The sequence below is a fragment of the Nomascus leucogenys genome, chromosome 7b (genome assembly GCF_006542625.1).
Source record: "Nomascus leucogenys isolate Asia chromosome 7b, Asia_NLE_v1, whole genome shotgun sequence".
Taxonomy (NCBI): Eukaryota; Metazoa; Chordata; class Mammalia; order Primates; family Hylobatidae; genus Nomascus; species Nomascus leucogenys.
In genome coordinates, this window is record NC_044387.1 from 12,835,512 (window position 1) to 12,853,823 (window position 18,312).

Consider the following 18,312-nt stretch of genomic DNA (forward strand, 5'->3'; position numbering starts at 1 on the left):
TTCTTTGGATAAGTAATACATATGTCCACAGCATCTAATTCAGAAGTTGTGGAAGGCGTTTAGGGAGCTCACACCTCTTTCCTGTACCGGTTGTGCCTCCTCTGTTCCTCCCTGGCAGCAGGTACCTGGCAGCTTCTAATGCATAGCGAGACTGTATCGCATGCACCAGCAGATACCGTGTAGACTCGGCCAGTATCATGGTAACAGACCACCGGCCTCCCAGGCGGGAGCGGGAGTATGGATCGCTAGTCACAGCCCGCCCCCAGCATCTCTGGGACCAACACCTGGAGGAATACCCTTTGAGAATTGTGGGGTCCCTGGTCCTCAAGTGCCACGGGAGTTTGCGTAGGAGGGGAGTTGGCAGTGCCGCCCTGCAGGTTCAGACCCCCATCTTGCAGAAGGCCCCCATGACCTCTGCCCATTGCTGTCCCCCCCGGGGCTGTCCTGTGCTCCAGGGAAGCTCCGGCGCCTGCAGTGTATGTGGGGACCTGGGAATGGCAAGCCCAGCTTGTGTGCCCGTGAGCTGCGCCGGGCGTGAGCGGCTAGCCCCGCGCGGGCGGGCGCGCTGTGGGCGTGGGGAGGCGATGCGCGTGGCCCGGGGAAGGTGTGTCGCGGCGCGCGGGGGGTGTGAGTGCGCCTGCCCGCCCCGCCCCGCCCAGAGGCCGGGCAGGTGTGGGCGGGCGGCCAGGACCCCGCCGAGCCGGGCTGGAGAGCCGGCGGGAAACAGGAAGCAGGGGGAGGTGCAGCCGGACGGCCGGGAGGGAGGGCGTGCGGACTGACGCGCGGGGTGGCCGGGGGCCGGACGCACGACCCGGGGCGGGCGGCGATGTGGGGAGGCCCGGGCAGCCCAGGAGGCTGCGGGGACGGGGGCGGAGCCGGGGGCGCCACGGGCACCGCCCCCCTGCGCCGGCGGAGCCGCCGCCCGAGCGCGGACCCGGGAGCCCGAGGCGGCTGTAGCGTGCGGGGTGAGTCGCGGGGAGCTCGGGGCGCGCCCCCGACGGCGGGTCTGCGGACGACGCCCCGGGGTGTGCTTGGCCGCACATCTAGCCCTAGGGCGCCCTGGTCGACCCCCGTGCGCCTCTTGCCCGCAGACCCTGAGGACACGGCCATGCCGGGCCGGGCGGAGGCGGGGGAGGCCGAGGAGGAGGCCGGGGCCGGCTCGGGGTCCGAGGCGGAGGAGGACGCGCTGTGGGAGCGAATCGAGGGCGTCCGGCACCGGCTGGCTCGCGCCCTGAACCCGGCCAAGCTCACGCCGTATCTGCGCCAGTGCCGGGTCATCGACGAGCAGGACGAGGAGGAGGTGCTGAGCACCTACCGCTTCCCGTGCCGCGTCAACCGCACCGGTGAGCCGCGGTTCCCGAGTGGGCCACGACCTGGGGCGACCGTGCCCTTGGGCGCAGCGCCCACAGCCGTGGAGCGCGAAGCTAGGGCTCTGCTGCCCTGGGGCTCGGTCTCCGCATCAGTAGAGTGGGCTGGGTATGCCCACCAGCCTGCCCCCTCCCCAACGCGCCCTGGCGATCCGCGTTGCCCACACCGGGGTCAGAGTTTTGTCTCTTGGGGTTCTCTCCCACTTCCTGGGTCCACATTAGAGCAGAGGGTTGGATGTGGCTGCCAGGGCCGGCTGGGCCCGGGACCTCCCGGTCACAGCCGGTGGACTTGGCACCTTTCCTGCGCTCTTTGATCTCCGAGTTCTGTCTGTCCCCTCTTCTGTGCACCATACACTCTTGGGGGAGTCCTTTTTCAAATGTCAAGACCCGTCTCAGCTTTACGAGGGTCCTCTCTCCCACAGGGTGTGCCTTTGAACTAGAGCTCACAAAGGCATGATGGAATGGTCTTTAATGGTGGAATTTCAGGCATGGCCAATGGGAGAAGTATTTTCTTTGCTTCTGGGGATACAGAGGGCTTCTCTGTGCCATTGAAAAGGCAGGCTGCATTTGCGGGCCGGCATCTGTGCCTGTGGGGGGTGTTGGGGAGCTCTGGGAGCCCAGGAGTCATGAGGGAATGTGCTCCCCTGGCTGTGGCAGAATGGCTCTCTTCTCTTCCCTGATGTGTTAGGACAGGTCCCTGTGTGTGTCACTGGCTCAAAAATCTGGGGAACGTGGGCCTGGAGCATGGTGGGGGCAGAAGCAACCAGGCACCTGGGGAGGCCCTCCCCTAGACCCTGGGTACATCCCCCCACTGCTCTCTAGGGCGCCTGATGGACATCTTGCGCTGCCGTGGCAAGAGGGGCTATGAGGCCTTCCTGGAAGCCCTGGAGTTCTACTACCCCGAACACTTCACGCTGCTCACGGGCCAGGAACCCGCCCAGCGCTGCTCCATGATCCTCGGTGAGTGGATCTGCGGTGGATGCTTGCACCTCGGACTCCAGTGCACAGGCTTCTTTCCCCATCCCTGTTAGGGAGGCGCTCCCACTATGCCTGTTGAACAGTAAGGGAAACTGAGGCATGGAGAGGCTGAAGGGGCTTGCCCAGGGCCCCACGGTAGGCTGAGGCTGGGCCTGGATGCTAGTACTGTTATGCCAAGTTCAGAGCCACATGCTTAACATGGCCTTTTCTTCCTGATAGTGTTTTCAGACATATGTCTGACATACACAGATGTATAGTTTTTTTATGTAAAAAAACACAGAGGCTCCAGGTGACTTTGAATTTTTTTTTTTTTTTTTTTGAGACAGAGTCTTGCTCTGTCACCAGGCTGGAGTGCAGTGGCGCGATCTCGGCTCACTGCAACCTCCGCCTCCCAGGTTCAAGCGATTCTCCTGCCTCAGCCTCCCGAGTAGCTGGGATTACAGGCATGAGCCACCACGTCCCGCTAATTTTTGTATTTTTATTTTTAATAGAGATGGGGTTTCATCATGTTGGCCAGGATGGTCTTGATTTCCTGACTTCGTGATCCGCCTGCCTCGGCCTCCCAAAATGCTGGGATTACAGGCATGAACCACTGCGCCCAGCTGAATTTTTTTATATAAAACACACACACACACATACACACACACCCACACCTACATGTGTATTTTGCTTTTTCTTAGAACAACTGATTTTAGTGATTCTTTCACCTGTGTTACATACACTTGTTTTAAGTGACTGCATACTGTTCATTAGTGAAGTTAGGAAATAATTCATTTAACCCATTTCCAGTTGATGGATACCTAGGTTTCCAGTTTTGTATTATTACAACGATGCGGTAACATCCTTGTATGTGCGTCTTTGTGCAAATGCGTCTCAGGCGAAGAGGTTCTGAGAAGAATTTCTCAAAGAGTCTGTATTTTAACTGTTAAATCAACATACCTCCTACCAGGAGTGTGTAAGGGCCCATTTGAATCCTGGGGATCATGTTTAAACATTTTTGCCATTCTGATATGTAAAAAATAATGTTATTGTTTTAAGTTTATATTTCATTGATACAGTTCACAGGTTACTAGTTATTAAACCTTGGGTAAATAACTGCTCTGTGCTTCACTTTTTCTGTCTTTAAGATGGATACAATAATAGTACCTACCTTATAGTGTTGTCATAAAGATTAACATGTGTCTAGCACAAAGAATGAAGTTAACAAATATTAGTAGCTTCTGTAATTATTGTTGATAGGTTGGTGCATATTTTCCTGTATTTATTAACTATTTTTATTTTGGGACTTGCCTATTGATAGTTTTTGTCCGTATTTTTATTTGGTTGTTGATCTTATTGATTTGTAGGAGCTCTTTATATATTATGGCTCTGAGTTCTTGTTATATTTTCTCCCACTCTGTTGCTTATTAACTTTGTTACATCTTTCATTTTTCAAAGGTTTAAACATTTTTATATGGATTTGTCCATCTTTTTTCTCTTATAACTCCTGGATTTTGTGTGTTGTTTAGGAAGACCTCCCCTGCTCCCAAATTCTACAAATATATTCCAGAATTTCCCTCTAGTGTTTTTATGGTTTGAGTTTTTTGACACAGTATGTTATCTCCTGGATTTTACTTGCCTCAGCTGCCTGTTCTGTCCCCTGTTCTGTCCTGGCAGATGAGGAGGGGCCTGAGGGCCTGACCCAATTCTTGATGACAGAGGTGCGACGGCTGCGGGAAGCTCGCAAGAGCCAGCTGCAGCGGGAGCAGCAACTGCAGGCCCGGGGCCGGGTGCTCGAGGAAGAGCGGGCAGGGCTGGAGCAGCGGCTGCGGGACCAGCAGCAGGCTCAGGAGCGCTGTCAACGGCTGCGGGAGGACTGGGAGGCGGGCAGCCTGGAGCTGCTGCGGCTCAAGGATGAGAACTACATGATCGCCATGCGTCTGGCACAGCTCAGTGAGGAGAAGAACTCGGCTGTGCTTCGCAGCCGTGACCTGCAGCTGGCGGTAGGCCCTGGGGAGATGGGTTGGGGAGGCAAGGGAAGGGGCAGCTTTTGCAATGTAGTAGCTCGCCAGCCTGTGTCCCAGAGCCACCATTGCTGGCTCTTTGACATGGATAAGTCCTTTTAGTGCTCGGTGTACCTACTTCATTGGGTTATGACTGTGGTTCTCAATGGGGGGTGATTTTGACCACCTAGAAACATTTGGCCGTGTCTGGGAAATATTTCTGGTTGTCACAATTAGTGGGGATTTATTGGCATCTGGTGTGTAGAGGCCAGGGATGCTGTCAAACTCCCTGCAGGGCACAGGACAGTCCCCAACAAAGAATTACCTAGCCTAAAACGTTGGTAGGGCCGGGGCCAAGAAATGTTGGGTTATGAGGATTTGGTAAGTTGTTTTTTTTTTTTTTTTGTTTTGTTTTTGAGACAGAGTCTCACCCTTGTTGCCCAGGCTGGAGTGCAGTGGCGTGATCTCGGCTCCTTGCAGCCTCTGCCTCCTGGGTTCCAGCGTTTCTCCTGCCTCAGCTTCCCGGGTAGCTGGGATTACAGGCTTGTGCCACCACACCCAGCTAATTTTTGTATTTTTAGTAGAGATGGGGTTTCACATACCATGTTAACCTGGCTGGTCTCGAACTCCTGACCTCAGGTGATCTGCCCGCCTGGGCCTCCCAAAGTGTTGGGATTACAGGCACGAGCCACCGTACCTGGCCCGGTGAGTTTAAGACACAGTTTCAAACATGTACAGTCCCTAGCACACTGCTCACAACTTGTGTCATCAGTAGCCATTGTTGATATTATTATCAAGAGCCACACAGGTTATAAACATCATGTCTTCTAATCCTCCCCAAAGCACCATACGCCAAGTCCTCATTTGCAAATACAGACTCTGAGACTCAGATTAGTGAAAGGACTTGCTCAAGGTCACAGAGCCAGGAAGCAGCACAGCCTGGATTTGAACCGGGTCCGGCTGGCTCCAGTGCCAGCCCCCTTCCCACGCTGCTGTTCCGCCTGCTCCCTGTGTGGAAGTCTCACCTGACTCCCTCCAGCAGCAAGTGAGGCCATGCCTCCTACTGCATCTCACTTTCTTGGTTTCTGACTGGGACTCAGCAGGGGGATAATACTGGTATTTGACTGCCGCCGGGCGTTGTTCCAAGGATTTAATGAGCTGCTCCACGTCAAGGGCTTAGCAGTGCCAGCCGCACGGCACGCAGGAGGCTCTCTCCAGCCATGTTGCTCGAGGCTGCACAGTGGGTTCTGACCGTGGAATTTGAAGCCTCCCTACCCCAGGAGCCTTGGGCCGTGGCTGCAGCATTGCAGGTGGCTGTGAGGCTGTAGATGTGGGTGCACTGGTGTGCCAGTCCTCGGTTTGTGCACGCCAGGTGGGTCAATATCTTGGGGAGGTGAGCCCTGATGGGGGTGTTGAGGCCACCAGTTGAAGGGTCCAGGCTCCTGGTCCTGCTTGAGGATGTAGGTGGCTGGTTTGAGGTTGTGAGATGACCTTGAGGCTGTCTTTCGAGGGCCTGGTTGGTGTGTGGCAGGAGACAGAGGCTTTCTGAGGAGTGGTGGGCAGGGACAGGGACACAGGTCCCAGGCCTGCTCTACTGTGAAAAACCATGTGGCATGGGGTGGGCTTTCCTTTCTGTGCCTCAGTTTCCTCATCCTCATCACAGGTAAGGATGACGTAACAATTATAAAATGCCCTTGTGCTTTATAGATACCATCCTCAGTGCTTGCCATGCACAGACCCCTTTAATTTTCCTGCCACCCTATGCTGGGGTGGACAACACTATCTTCCCCATTTCTAGAGGAGGAAACTGAGGCACAGAGAAGTTGGTTCGAGCACTTTCCCAATGTCCCGGGATTGAAGGACTTTTTTTTTTTTTTTGAGATGGAGCCTTGCTCTGTTACCCAGGCTTGAGTGCAGTGGCCAGATCTTTGCTCACTGCAACCTCCGCCTCCCAGGTTCAAGCGATTCTCCTGCCTCAGCCTCTCAAGTAGCTGGGATTACAGGTGTGTGCCACCATGCCTGGCTAATTTTTTTTTTTTTTTTTTAATTTTTAGTAGAGATGGGGTTTCACCATGTTAGCCAGGCTGGTCTGAAACTCCTGACCTCAGGTGATCTGCCTGCCTCAGCCTCCCAAAGTGCTAGGATTATAGGCGTGGGCCACTGTGTTCAGCCAGATTGAAGGATTTCTGAGTTGGCTCTCAGCACTGCTGAGGGGTGGTGGCTGGCAGGTAGGAGTGCTCCCCTTTCTTTACCCAGAGGGCTTCCCCTTTTTTCTGAAACAGGCATGGGGCTTGCTGTAGGGTTTTCTCAGGAGAAATAATCTGCTGCTCAGAGAGGACGGCGTGAGGGCTGCGGTCTGGGGGTACTGGGAGGGGCTGCAGCCCGCATGGCTTGTCCCACCTTTGGGTTGGGTGTGATGGGATTGGGAGATGTCTTGTGTGTGTGGCATCTGGGGGCTGCTGGGACAGGGGAGGGGGATGGAAAAGAGATGGTTGGAGGTGCCTCTGTAGTCTGCAGGTCATCTGCCTCTAGGCAGAGTGGCTGCTTTTTCCTATTTTAGGGACCTAAGAAGTGAAATTGGCTGGGCGCGGTGGCTCATGCCTATAATCCCAGCACTTTGGGAGGCTGAGGCGGGTGGATCATGAAGTCAGGAGATTGAGACCATCCTGGCTAACCTGATGAAAACCCCGTCTCTACTAAAAATACAAAAAACTAGCCGGGCGCGGTGGCATGCACCTGTAGTCTCAGGGACTCGGGAGGCTGAGGCAGGAGAATTGCTTGAACCCGGGAGGTGGAGGTTGCAGTGAGCCGAGATTGAGCCACTGCACTCCAGCTTGGGCGACACAGCAAGACTCCGTCTCAAAAAAAAAAAAAAAAAAAAAAAAGAAGTGAAATTAAATGTATCTACTATAAATTTACCTTAATTTATAATTTATGTCTGGAGCTTTTCTGCTCCAAAATTAACAAAGTGTTGCAGATGGATCTGAACAGAGCAGCTGATCGTGCCTGGCTTGGCAGCTTGCGTCCCCACCTCCCATGGACAGGTGTGTGGTGGCTGGGATTTAATACCCTGTTTTATAAGGTGCAAATTTAATGAGCTGTTATTTCTAAGCAACATAAACTGAAGGAACGAACGCTGTAATTTTGTGCTCAGTGAGTTTGTATGCCAGGATTAAATGCATCCGTATTTCCTGTTGCTCGTCGGAGACTCCCAGGTGTCCTGTCCTCTGAGCTCATCAGGGAAGCCGGCCGGCCAGGGGTCAGGCAGGAGGCCCTGGTGTGTGGCTGCGGTTTGCTGAGAGGGTGTGACCACAGTTGTCCTTGTAACGAGCTGTCTTTCTCTGGCTGTTCACAAAGCATGTTTTGTGAGTGGAAAGGAATGCGGGAGTCATGAATTTCTTTCTGAGTCTCTTGCGGAGGAGGAGGAGTGGACTGTTAATTTGTGGAATTGCCTGACCCAGCCTCCAGACCCGTGTGTGTGTGTGTGTGTGTGTGTGTGTGTGTGTGTATGTGTGTGTGTGTGGAGGGGGGTTGCCATTCTAACCTCTCAAGGCTGGGGGACTAGCAAGTCACTTCCCAAGAGAGGCCAGGGGACTCCTAGGGCACCAAATATCGCATGCCTGACTGTAGCACCAGAAGTCATTGTGACCTTTTCCCAACAATTACTTCATTTTATGGCCTGCCACCTGCTGCCACGCTTGTCACTGTCTGGCCACCTCAGACCCCACATGCGTCATGCTTGGCTGAGTGCACTCATAGTCCAGCAAACTGGCCATGCATGTCTGCTCCCAGCTTGGTGGTCACCCCACAGCTGCCCACCCACCATACCAGGCCAACTTCTGGCTGCACACTCCAAACTGGTGATTGGTTAGGGGCATGGGATTTTATTTGAAGCTGTGAAGACAGCCACGGTCACACTGTGGCAGCTCTGTAGCCCTTCACAGTTTAGAGGCCTCTGTCCACTTGCTGTCTTATTTGATTCTTGCAACACCTTTGGGAGGCAAATGATGGGGCCAGGGGATTGACTGGGCCCATTTTACTGATAAGGAAACTGAGGCCCAGAGGAGGTAAGTGACTTGCTCAGGATGACAGAGCCTAGAAGTAGCAAAATTGAAACCTGAACCCTGGACGTGGAGCTCTTGAGGGAGATGAACCAACAGCCAAATCTTCTGGAGTGGAGGCTCTGTTAGGAATTCCTTTCAGGGTGGACCAGACCAAGTCTGAGTCTCTGAGAGTGTTGAGGTGAGATGTTGGCTTGTTGCGGGGAGCATCTGCTTCCTGGGCTGCATGAGACCCTCAACTCTCAAAACCATTGCCCTCTCCTCTCCCCTCACACCCCCGGTACAGATGGGATGATTGAGGCACAGAGAGGGGCCATGACTTGCCCAGGGTCACACTGAGCTAGAGACGGAGCTGGGGTCTGACCCTGTTTTTTTTTTCTTCTTCTTTCTTTCTTCTTTCTTCCTTCTTCCTTCTTTCCTCCTCCTCCTCTGCCCTCCTCCCGCCTCCTCCTTCTCCTTCTCCTCCTTCTTTTCCTTCTTCTCCTTTTTCTTCTCCTTCTCCTCCTCCTTCTCCTCCTCCCTCTTCCCCCTCCCTCCTCCATCCCCTCCCTCCCCCTCCTCTCCCTCCTCCCCCTCCTCCTCACCCCTTTCTCCTCCCCTCCCTCCTCCTCCCCCCTCCTCCTCCACCCTCCTCCTCCTCCCTCCTCCTCCTCCCTACTCCTCTCTTTTTCTTCTTCTTCTTTTTTTTTTTTTTTTTTGAGACAGGATCTCTCTCTGTTGCCCAGGCTGGAGTGCAGTGGCACGATCATGGTTCACTGCAGCCTCAACCTCCCAAATCTCAAGTGATTCTCCCGCTTCAGCCTCCTGAGTAGCTGGGATAATAGGCGCGCACCACCACATCCAACTAATGTTTTAAATTTTTTTTGTTGAGACGAGGTCTCACTGTGTTAACTAGGCTAGTGTCCATCCACCCGCCTCGGCCTCCTAAAGTGTTAGGATTACAGGCGTGAGCACTGCACCTGGCCTGGTTTCCCTTATTTTTTATTTATTTATTTATTTATTTTTTAGACAGAGTCTTGCTCTGTTGCCCAGGCTGGAGTGTAGTGGCGCAGTCTTGGCTCACTTTAACCTCCATCTCCTGGGTTCAAATGATTCTCGTGCCTCAACCTCCCTAGTAGCTGGGTCTACAGGCATGTGCCACCATGCCTGGCTCATTTTTGTATTTTTATCAGAGACGGGGTTTCACCATGTTGGTCAGGCTGGTCTCAAACTCTTGACCTCAGGTGATCCGCTGAGGGCCCGCCTCAGCCTCCCAAAGTGCTGGGATTACAGGCGTGAGCCACTGTGCCTGGCCCCCCTTCTTCTTGATGCGGCCCTCCTCCTTTTCTGCCATGAGAATACTGAGCTACATTGACGGGAGTCAGTGTCAGAACTGCAGGACAGACAGCATGTCGTGATGCAGCACATCCGCTCACAAGTTCTTAGAGTGGATTCCCCTGGGAGGGTGTCCTTGGCCTTGCTACCCACTGCTCCTGCCTCAGCCCTGTTTGTTTTATATCTGTCCAGCCTGTCCTGTTTTCATAGACAAGTCTGGGGAGGACTCCTGCTTCGGCTTCTCTGGGAATCTGGGAGGTACCCAGGAGTGAGGGAGCAGGTCTTCCCACCCCTGTAACCTGTGGCTCCCAGTGTGTCCCCCTCTGGGCTGACCCATGTCTTGGGCTCCAGGTGGATCAGCTCAAGCTCAAAGTGAGTCGGCTGGAGGAAGAGTGTGCACTGCTGCGAAGGGCCAGGGGGCCGCCCCCTGGGGCAGAGGAGAAGGAGAAGGAGAAGGAGCCTGACAATGTGGACCTCGTCTCTGAGCTGCGTGCCGAGAACCAGCGGCTGACAGCGTCGCTACGGGAGTTGCAGGAGGGCCTGCAGCAGGTACCAGGGCCAGGGCTTGTGGGCATAGGCTGGGGGGTGGTCAGGAGGGCCTGCAGCAGGTAGCAGGGCCAGGGCTTCTGGGCACAGGCTGGGTAGGGTGGGTCAGGAGGGCCTGCAGCAGGTACCGGGGCCGGGGCTCATGGGCACAGGCTGGGGGGGTGTCAGGAGGGCCTGCAGCAGGTACCAGGGCTGGGGCCCATGGGCACGGGGGTGGGGGGGTGGTCAGGAGGGCCTGTAGTAGGTACCAGGGCTGGGGCTTGTGGGCACAGGCTGACAGGAGGTCAGGAGGGCCTGCAGCAGGTACCAGGGCCGGGGCTCATGGGCACAGGCTGGGGGAGGTCAGGAGGCCTGCAGCAGTTACCAGGGCTGGGGCCCATGGGCATGGGGGTGGGGGGAGGTCAGAAGGACCTGCAGCAGGTATCAGGGCCGGGGCTCGTGGGCATGGGGGTTGAGGGGTGGTCAGGAGGGCCTGCAGCAGGTACCAGGGCCGGGGCTCGTGGACATGGAGTGGGGGCAGGGGTCAGACCCAGAAAACAGGCCCTCTTGCTGTTTGCCTATCCTCCCAAGGCCTGGGAAGCTGAGGATATCAGAACCAGGGATCTGAGATCTGGATGGAGTCCCGGTAGCCTCTTGCCTGAAGCTCTGAGCTGAGGGCCCTTAGCAAGTGGCTGTGCCTGGTTGTCTGGTCTAGGGTGTGTGAGCAGCCTCCAGAAGGTCTCCAAACTCCCTAAAACTGTCCCCCTGGTTTTGAGTGTGAGCATTTTTCTGGTGAAGGGGCCCCAGCTTTAATTTGATTTGTAGAGGGTGTGGTCTGGTGGCCCCAGGGCTTGCTTAGTGTCCTGCGGCAGGTCAGTGGCAGGTCAGCAGCTGCATGGGTCTGCCTCCTGGCCATTGTTCCACACAGGAAATGGGGGATGGGAGCCAGTGCGTTTCATGGGGTTGGGGCACTTGGCTGGGGTGTGGGTCTGGGGGTAAGATCTTGGGCCCAGGGTCTACCTGTATGGGCCAGGCTCAGCCCCTTGAAGACCCCTAGTCATGGGGGTGGGAATAGGCCTTGGAAATGGCCGCCGTCTGCTGCCCTGGATGGTGGGTGAGGGCCAGAGCATAAGTGTGTGCCTGGTGCTTGTTTAGGAATAATCCTGGCTGAACTTGTGCAGTCACACCCTCATCTACTTCGCTTATTAGCTTACTTGTACCCCAGATGCTCCCTGGAGGGTGGGTAGGGCTTGTTGGGCCCCACCCCCTCTGCCGATGGGGAGACAGAGATCCAGAGAGGGTGGAGGCCCCAGGCCAGCATGGCAGAGCTCGTCAGGTGGGTTTGGAGGGCTGAGAGCTGCGTGTCCCCTTCCTTCCCACACCCAGGGTGGGCCCCTAGCCAGACCTTGAGGTGGCTCTGCCCTGTGATCCCCAGGAGGCGAGCCGGCCGGGGGCCCCGGGCTCCGAGCGCATCCTGCTGGACATCCTAGAGCATGACTGGCGGGAGGCACAGGACAGCAGGCAGGAGCTGTGCCAGAAGCTGCACGCTGTACAGGGGGAGCTGCAGTGGGCCGAGGAGCTGCGCGACCAGGTGGGGCCCTGCCTGTGCCCTGCCCCTTGTGGGGGAGGGTGTCAGGCAGGGTCATGTGCTCACGCCTTCCCTGAGCATCTGCTGGACGTAGGCACCGTGCTGAGAACTGCATTCATTTGTTCTCAGATGTTGACGGAGGCACCCTTCTAGGCGCTTGAGACGCCACAGTGAGCAAAACAAAGGTGCCTTTTCCTTGAGGGGGAGCTCCAGCAGGGGAGACCGGCAGTATGTGAGATACACAGTCCCACGTCAGCTATTTCATGTAGTCAAAGGCGATGAGCGCCGTGGGAGATGCAGAGTTGGGGAAGGGGCCGGTTGCAGTTTGAGTGGGGAGGCCAAGGGTGGCCGGCTGGATGGGTGAAATGATGATCATTCTTCTCATTTTACAGATTAGGCAGTTGAGGGCCTGTGAGGTAAAGTCAGTGGCTCAGAGCACTCCACTGGGCAGGAGGGGACTTGTTATTGGGTCTCAGACTGTTGGTGAGCATCTCTCGCTGGCCCTCCGGGGCGCCTGCTGGTTAGTTTTCTCGTGGTCCCCAGCCCTGTGGTCTGACCTTGCCCCATGCCACCCTCAGTACCTGCAGGAGATGGAAGACCTGCGGCTCAAGCATCGCACGCTGCAGAAGGACTGTGACCTGTACAAGCACCGCATGGCCACTGTCCTGGCCCAACTGGAGGAGATTGAGAAGGAGCGAGACCAGGTGAGCCCAGTCTGCGTGTACGAGGCCCTGGGCCAGTTGCTGCTTCTCATATGGGAGGAGACAAGGAGCAATGGAGGGGACTAGAATGGTAGAAAGAGACATTAGCAGCTCCCTGGTGGGTTAGGACGGGTCACAAAGGCTGGGGGAACCAGACAGGGGACCTGGAGCCCTTGAGATACCAACCTTACACCCTGGACCTGCTGGCCTCATCTGAGCTCCTGTGGCAGTTACAGAAGCTGGTCCTGGTGTCTTCATTTCTGAAGCCCTTGTTCTCTCCATCTCAAAGACAAGGCCAGCACAGGGGAGGTGCTTACAAATAGAAGCCGATGAAGAAATTCTCAAAAGTTTTGGCTTTCAGTCCCTGGGCACTATGATGCTTGTCTCCTGCCAAGGTTGTGGGGTGGGCTGAGGACCTCTGGCCAGTGCCACCAGGTCCCCGAGCCTCCTTGTGTGAGGTTCCATGTGCAGCAGGGAAGGGCAGGAGGTTTTTGTCCTTAACCAAGTGTGAATCCCACTAGAGGAGTTGAAGTCTACATATTATTGTTATTATTACTTTTTGAGACTGAGTCTAGCTCTGTTGCCCAGGTTGGAGTGCAGTGGTGCAATCTCAGCTCACTGAGGCCTCCCAGATTCAAGTGATTCTCCTGCCTCAGCCTCCCAAGTAGCTGGTATTACAGGCATGCCACCATTCTCGGCTAATTTTTGTATCTTTAGTAGAGACAGGGTTTCACCATATTGACCAGGCTGGTCTTGAACTCCTGGGCTCAACTGATCCACCTGCCTCAGCCTCCCAAAGTGCTGGGATTAAAGGCATGAGCTCCCATGCCCAGCTGAAGTCTACATGTTAGAAATGCCCTCAGAATCCCCTGGCAAGCTTGAAAGTGCAAATTTGGGGCTTCATTCTCTGGACATTCTGATTCAGGCGGTCTGGGGTGGGCCCCAGGAATCTGCATTTTATGGGGCTGCCCCCTGCTCTCTCTGAGGCATAGGTGACAGGTCTGGACCATGGGCCTAGCTCTGGAGCCCCTGGTCTTCACTGGATGCAGTGGGCTGGGTTTGACTCCTGGCTTCTCCACTGACTGGGATTCTGGGAGTGAAGCCCCTGGCACACAGCAGGTCTTGTGGAAAAGTTTTCAGTTCTTGGTGAAATGGTGAGAGCCTGGATTCTGCAAATGGACTGCCCAATTTGAATCCCAGCTCTGTCCCTCCTGGCTTGGTTTCCCCAATCTGCAGAATGAGAATAATGATATGAATAGTGTCTAACTTAGCGAGTTAGTGTGAAGATATATTATTTATTTATTTATTTATTTATTTATTTATTTATTTATTTTTTGAGACGGAGTCTTGCTCTGTCACCCAGGCTGGAGTGCAGTGGCGCAATCTTGGCTCACTGCAAGCTCCGCCTCCCGGGTTCACGCCATTCTCCTGCCTCAGCCTCTCCGAGTAGCTGGGACTACAGGCGCCCGTCACCACGCCCGGCTAATTTTTTTGTATTTTTAGTAGAGATGGGGTTCACCGTGGTCTCGATCTCCTGACCTCGTGATCCGCCCGCCTCGGCCTCCCAAAGTGCTGGGATTACAAGCGTGAGCCACCGCGCCCGGCAGTGTGAAGATATTTAAATGAGCTGATAATTTAGCTCAGGGCCCAGCACCCAGTGCTCAGTACGTGATAGCTGCCATTCTCCTTACTGTCCCCATTCTCCAAGTCATAGGCCAGGAAAGCTGGGCCAAGGTGGCTCCTTCAGCTGCTGCCTCCCCTGCCCCAACCCTAGGCCATCCAGAGCCGTGACCGGATCCAGTTGCAGTACTCACAGAGCCTCATCGAGAAGGACCAGTACCGCAAGCAGGTGCGGGGCCTGGAGGCGGAGCGGGATGAGCTGCTGACGATGCTCACCAGTCTGGAGGGCACCAAGGCTCTGCTGGAGGTGCAGCTGCAGCGGGCCCAGGGTGGCACCTGCCTCAAGGTGAGCAGGTCAAGATTGTGGGGGTCCTGGCAGGAAGGCTGGGGTCCTGGCAGGAGCTCTTGGCCAGGGCTGGGAATGTGCCGGCCCTGGTGGGCGACCTCAGCCAGGGGAGGAAGCTTGGGGGAAGTGGGAAGAGCCCTCAGTTAGGGGCGGGAACTTGAACCCAGGCTGGGGTGGGTGTGGGCTGGTGAGCAGGCCGGGGAGCATGTTGGTCTCTGAGTTTCTGGGGTTGCTTCTGGGACACTAAGAATAGTTTGGAGCTGGTCTTTGCATTTAACTCGGGAAGGCTGGCTGCCTGAGTGCCTGTGTGCATGTTAGAATGTAAAACCTGGGCCTCAGAGACCAGCTAGTCAGGACTAACACGGGCCTAAGCATCCCTCAGAGACCAGCTGGTCTAATCCTCTCATCGCACAGGGCCCAGAGAGGGTCAGGGGCTTGCCCAAGGCCACACAGCCAGCTGGCACTGGAGCTGGAGTCCCAGACCCATTGTAAATTGGATCGTGGTCCTCAGGCTGCTGCCGGGAGCTCTGCTTTTTCCTTTTTTTTTGAGACAGAATCTTGCCGTATCGCCCACGCTGGATCCCAGGTTCAAGTTATTCTTGTGCCTTAGCCTCCCTAGTAGCTGGGATTACAGGTGGCTGCCACCATACCCAGCTAAGTTTTTTTTTTGTATTTTCAGGAGGGGCGGGAGTTTCACCATGTTGGCCAGGCTGGTTTCAAACTCCAGACCTCAAACTCCAGACCCAGGAGGATCAAGGGATCCTCCTGCCTCAGCCTCGCAAAGTGCTGGGATTAGAGGCGCGAACGCCCAGCCTGTGTTTTCTTATTTTGAGTTGCCTGACAGTGAGCTCCGCAGGCCTGGTGTTTGAAGCACTGGGGCCTGGAGGAATATAGGAAAAGTCAGCATTAATCCATGACTTTTTTTTTTTTTTAAACCCCCAGTGGCGTTTTTGCTGTTTGGTAAAGACAGAGTCCCTTTTCATGGCCAAGAGGCCCTGCGGATGGGGTTCCTCTTGTCCTCTCGCCTGGTTCTGTGGGTTCCAGTCTTTCAACTGGAATGCATCACAGTCCTGCCTCAGGGCCTTTGCACATGCTGTTGATCTGCCTGGACCATGCCAGCTTGACCTACTTAGCGCCTATATACCCTTGAGTTCTCAGTTCAAACCACAGTTTCTTTGGAGAGTACTTGGACTCCCAGGCTGGGTAGGGTCTTTGTGTGTTTTCCATGCCCCAGGCACCTTCCTTCTGCTATTGTCTCAGCTTGGGGCTATTTTGTTCATATGTCTGCTGGTTTACAGTTTCTCTCCCCCTCTAGGCTGTGAGCTCCCTGAGGACAGGGATCTGTCCCTGTGCTGGCACATGGCAGGTGCTCAGTAAAGGACTGTGGCTGCCATGGGCCTAGCACTGCTCACCTCCTTCCTTGCCTCTCCCTCTTCCAGGCCTGTGCCTCCTCCCATTCCCTGTGCTCCAACCTCAGCAGCACTTGGAGCCTGAGCGAGTTCCCCTCCCCTCTGGGAGGCCCAGAAGCAACTGGGGAGGCTGCTGTCATGGGGGGACCTGAGCCTCACAACTCGGTAAGACGACTGCCCCATCCCAAATAAGGGGGGACGCTGCTATAGCATTATTACTAATGTAGAGAGTGTTTTCTGAAGGATCCATTTCACAGGTGAGGACACTGAGGCGCAGGGAGGCCGAGTACTTTACTGAAGCTCACCCAGAACCATTTTCTTGCCAGGCATAGGTGCCAGGAGGCCTGGGGAGCCACCGGCACACTATAATCTTGCAGAGCCCACTCTTCTGCTCTGGGCCCTACTTCTGATCTGTGGAATGGGCACAAACCAGGTGTGCTGAGGACTGGGATGGTGCTGGGCAGTGGGGGTGACCCAGGCCCTGTCATGGCATTGCAGGAGGAAGCCACGGACAGTGAAAAGGAGATCAACCGGCTCTCCATCCTGCCCTTCCCCCCCAGTGCCGGCTCCATCCTCCGCCGGCAGCGTGAGGAAGACCCCGCACCCCCTAAGAGGTGAGATGTCTAGGGATAGCAGTAGACACCCAGGGAGGTGGGGCTGCCGTTTCCTGAACAACCACCTCCCAGAATCTGCAATGCCAAAGTCAGGTCCAGGCAGTCACTTCCCTTTATTGCCCTCAGATGGCTGGAGCTCTGGAAACCCAGGCCCTGTGAGTCACAGGGGCGACCAAAGTCAGGGTTAAGACAAGGCCGATGGGCAGAGTGAACTCAGTCCTAGCCAAGCATCCTGGCAGGAGAGTCACTGGGCGACAAGCCTTGAAGATCCTATACCCAAGGAGAAGCTTGATGGCTCAGGACTAGGGGGCGTGGAGAATGTTTCAAGGTATAAGGGACCTCGGGCAAGAAAGCCAGGCCCCAGGTTTGGGCATCAGCAGCAAATAGGGACCAGAAAAACCAAGGCGCACCCTCTGGTGGCAAGACCAAGGGCGGGAGATAGCCTGCCTCCTGGGGCGCAATCCTTGTCACTGCTTTTCCCATGTAAGCAGCCCTTGATTTATTCCTTTACTGGTGAGAGGCTGGGCCCTGGGAGGCTGTGGTCAGTATGGCCTTGATCTGTGTGAATCTGTCCCAAGGAGGCGTCTGATGAGGAGGTCATGGTTTAACTTAGGAGGCGTACCTGGGAGCCACAAACCACAAAGGTGGCAAGTGAGGGTGAGGTGAGGGGTGAGAGATCAGGGGTGGCTTCCAGGAGGAGGTGGCATTGAAAGAGCTGGCTTTGAAGGGCATGCCAGGGCATTGTAGGTGGAACAACACTGGACAGAGGCCAGGACATTAACTTCTTGCCCTGGGAGTTTAGGGGAGCCAGGTGGCATGGGTGCCCTGTACCTGGGACCCCACCTTGAGTCTAGCCTGCATTTGCTTAGGGGCTGTGAGACATTTATCTGATGTGGGGGCAGGAGGAGGGAGCAGGGCAGAGTGCCCACTGTGCCTCACCTCTTGCCCCCTCCCTGCCCTCTCTCTGCCCAGATCCTTCAGCAGCATGTCAGACATCACAGGTAACAGCCCTTGAGTTCTGTGGGGAGGGCTCCTCTGGTCGGGGGAGGTGGCTTTGCAGCCCACCTGAAGCCTGCACCACCTGCGCTACCCTTGGCCTGCATCCCCTTTCCTGAAGCCGTGCCGTGGCCCCTGCCAGGCAGGAAGGTTGTGCTTGGGACGCCCCTGGGGGCTTTGGTTCCAGCCTCTCACCCCAAGCCCAGTCCTGGGCCTCACTCCTGTTCCTGGCTGTGATGTACGAGGCTCTTCAGTTCTGGACCACCTTTCACCCTCTTCTGGGAAACTGCGGGGTCAGCCTCGTGGGCCCTGACCTATCTCTGAGCCCAGTGGGTCTGATGTGCTCCTGGGGCCTCAAACCTGCCAAGGCCCCTCAGGTCCTGGGCTGGAGGGGGATCAGTCCTGGTCATGGACCCTGGCCATCCCTGTTTCCCAGTCCCAGACCCCTGAACCTCATTCTTTTTCCCCAGGGAGTGTGACACTTAAGCCCTGGTCCCCTGGCCTCTCTTCGTCCTCGTCCTCTGACAGCGTGTGGCCTTTGGGAAAGCCGGAAGGCCTCCTGGCTCGGGGCTGTGGCTTGGACTTCCTCAACAGGTACTGTAGCTGCCTGCGGTGGGTGGAGCTGGGGTGATTGCTTGAGAGGGGAACAAGAGCGAGGTGGGAGGAGCAATTGCCTCGCCCCTGTTTTAATGCAACTGTTGGAAGATTAAGATCTGTAGACACTGGCAGCCCTTGGATTCTAATCCTGCTGCCGCTCTTGATCGTCCCTGTGACTTGGGCTGGTCCCTTCACCTCTCTGGGCCTCCATTTC

General features: G+C 55.8%; 1 protein-coding gene across 1 annotated transcript in view; it reads left to right on the forward strand.

The window, feature by feature from the left end:
• Positions 1-898: 898 nt before the first annotated feature.
• CARD10 (caspase recruitment domain family member 10) overlaps positions 899-18,312 on the forward strand; it is a 29,801-nt gene continuing 12,387 nt past the window's right edge. Inside the window, exons 1-11 of the mRNA XM_030815604.1 lie at positions 899-1,343; positions 2,190-2,327; positions 4,002-4,327; positions 10,054-10,251; positions 11,663-11,818; positions 12,394-12,519; positions 14,291-14,482; positions 15,922-16,056; positions 16,390-16,505; positions 17,478-17,506; positions 17,972-18,095. Coding sequence (XP_030671464.1) covers positions 1,109-1,343; positions 2,190-2,327; positions 4,002-4,327; positions 10,054-10,251; positions 11,663-11,818; positions 12,394-12,519; positions 14,291-14,482; positions 15,922-16,056; positions 16,390-16,505; positions 17,478-17,506; positions 17,972-18,095 — 1,775 coding nt within the window. The 5' untranslated portion in view covers positions 899-1,108. The remainder of the gene's footprint in view (positions 1,344-2,189; positions 2,328-4,001; positions 4,328-10,053; positions 10,252-11,662; positions 11,819-12,393; positions 12,520-14,290; positions 14,483-15,921; positions 16,057-16,389; positions 16,506-17,477; positions 17,507-17,971; positions 18,096-18,312) is intronic.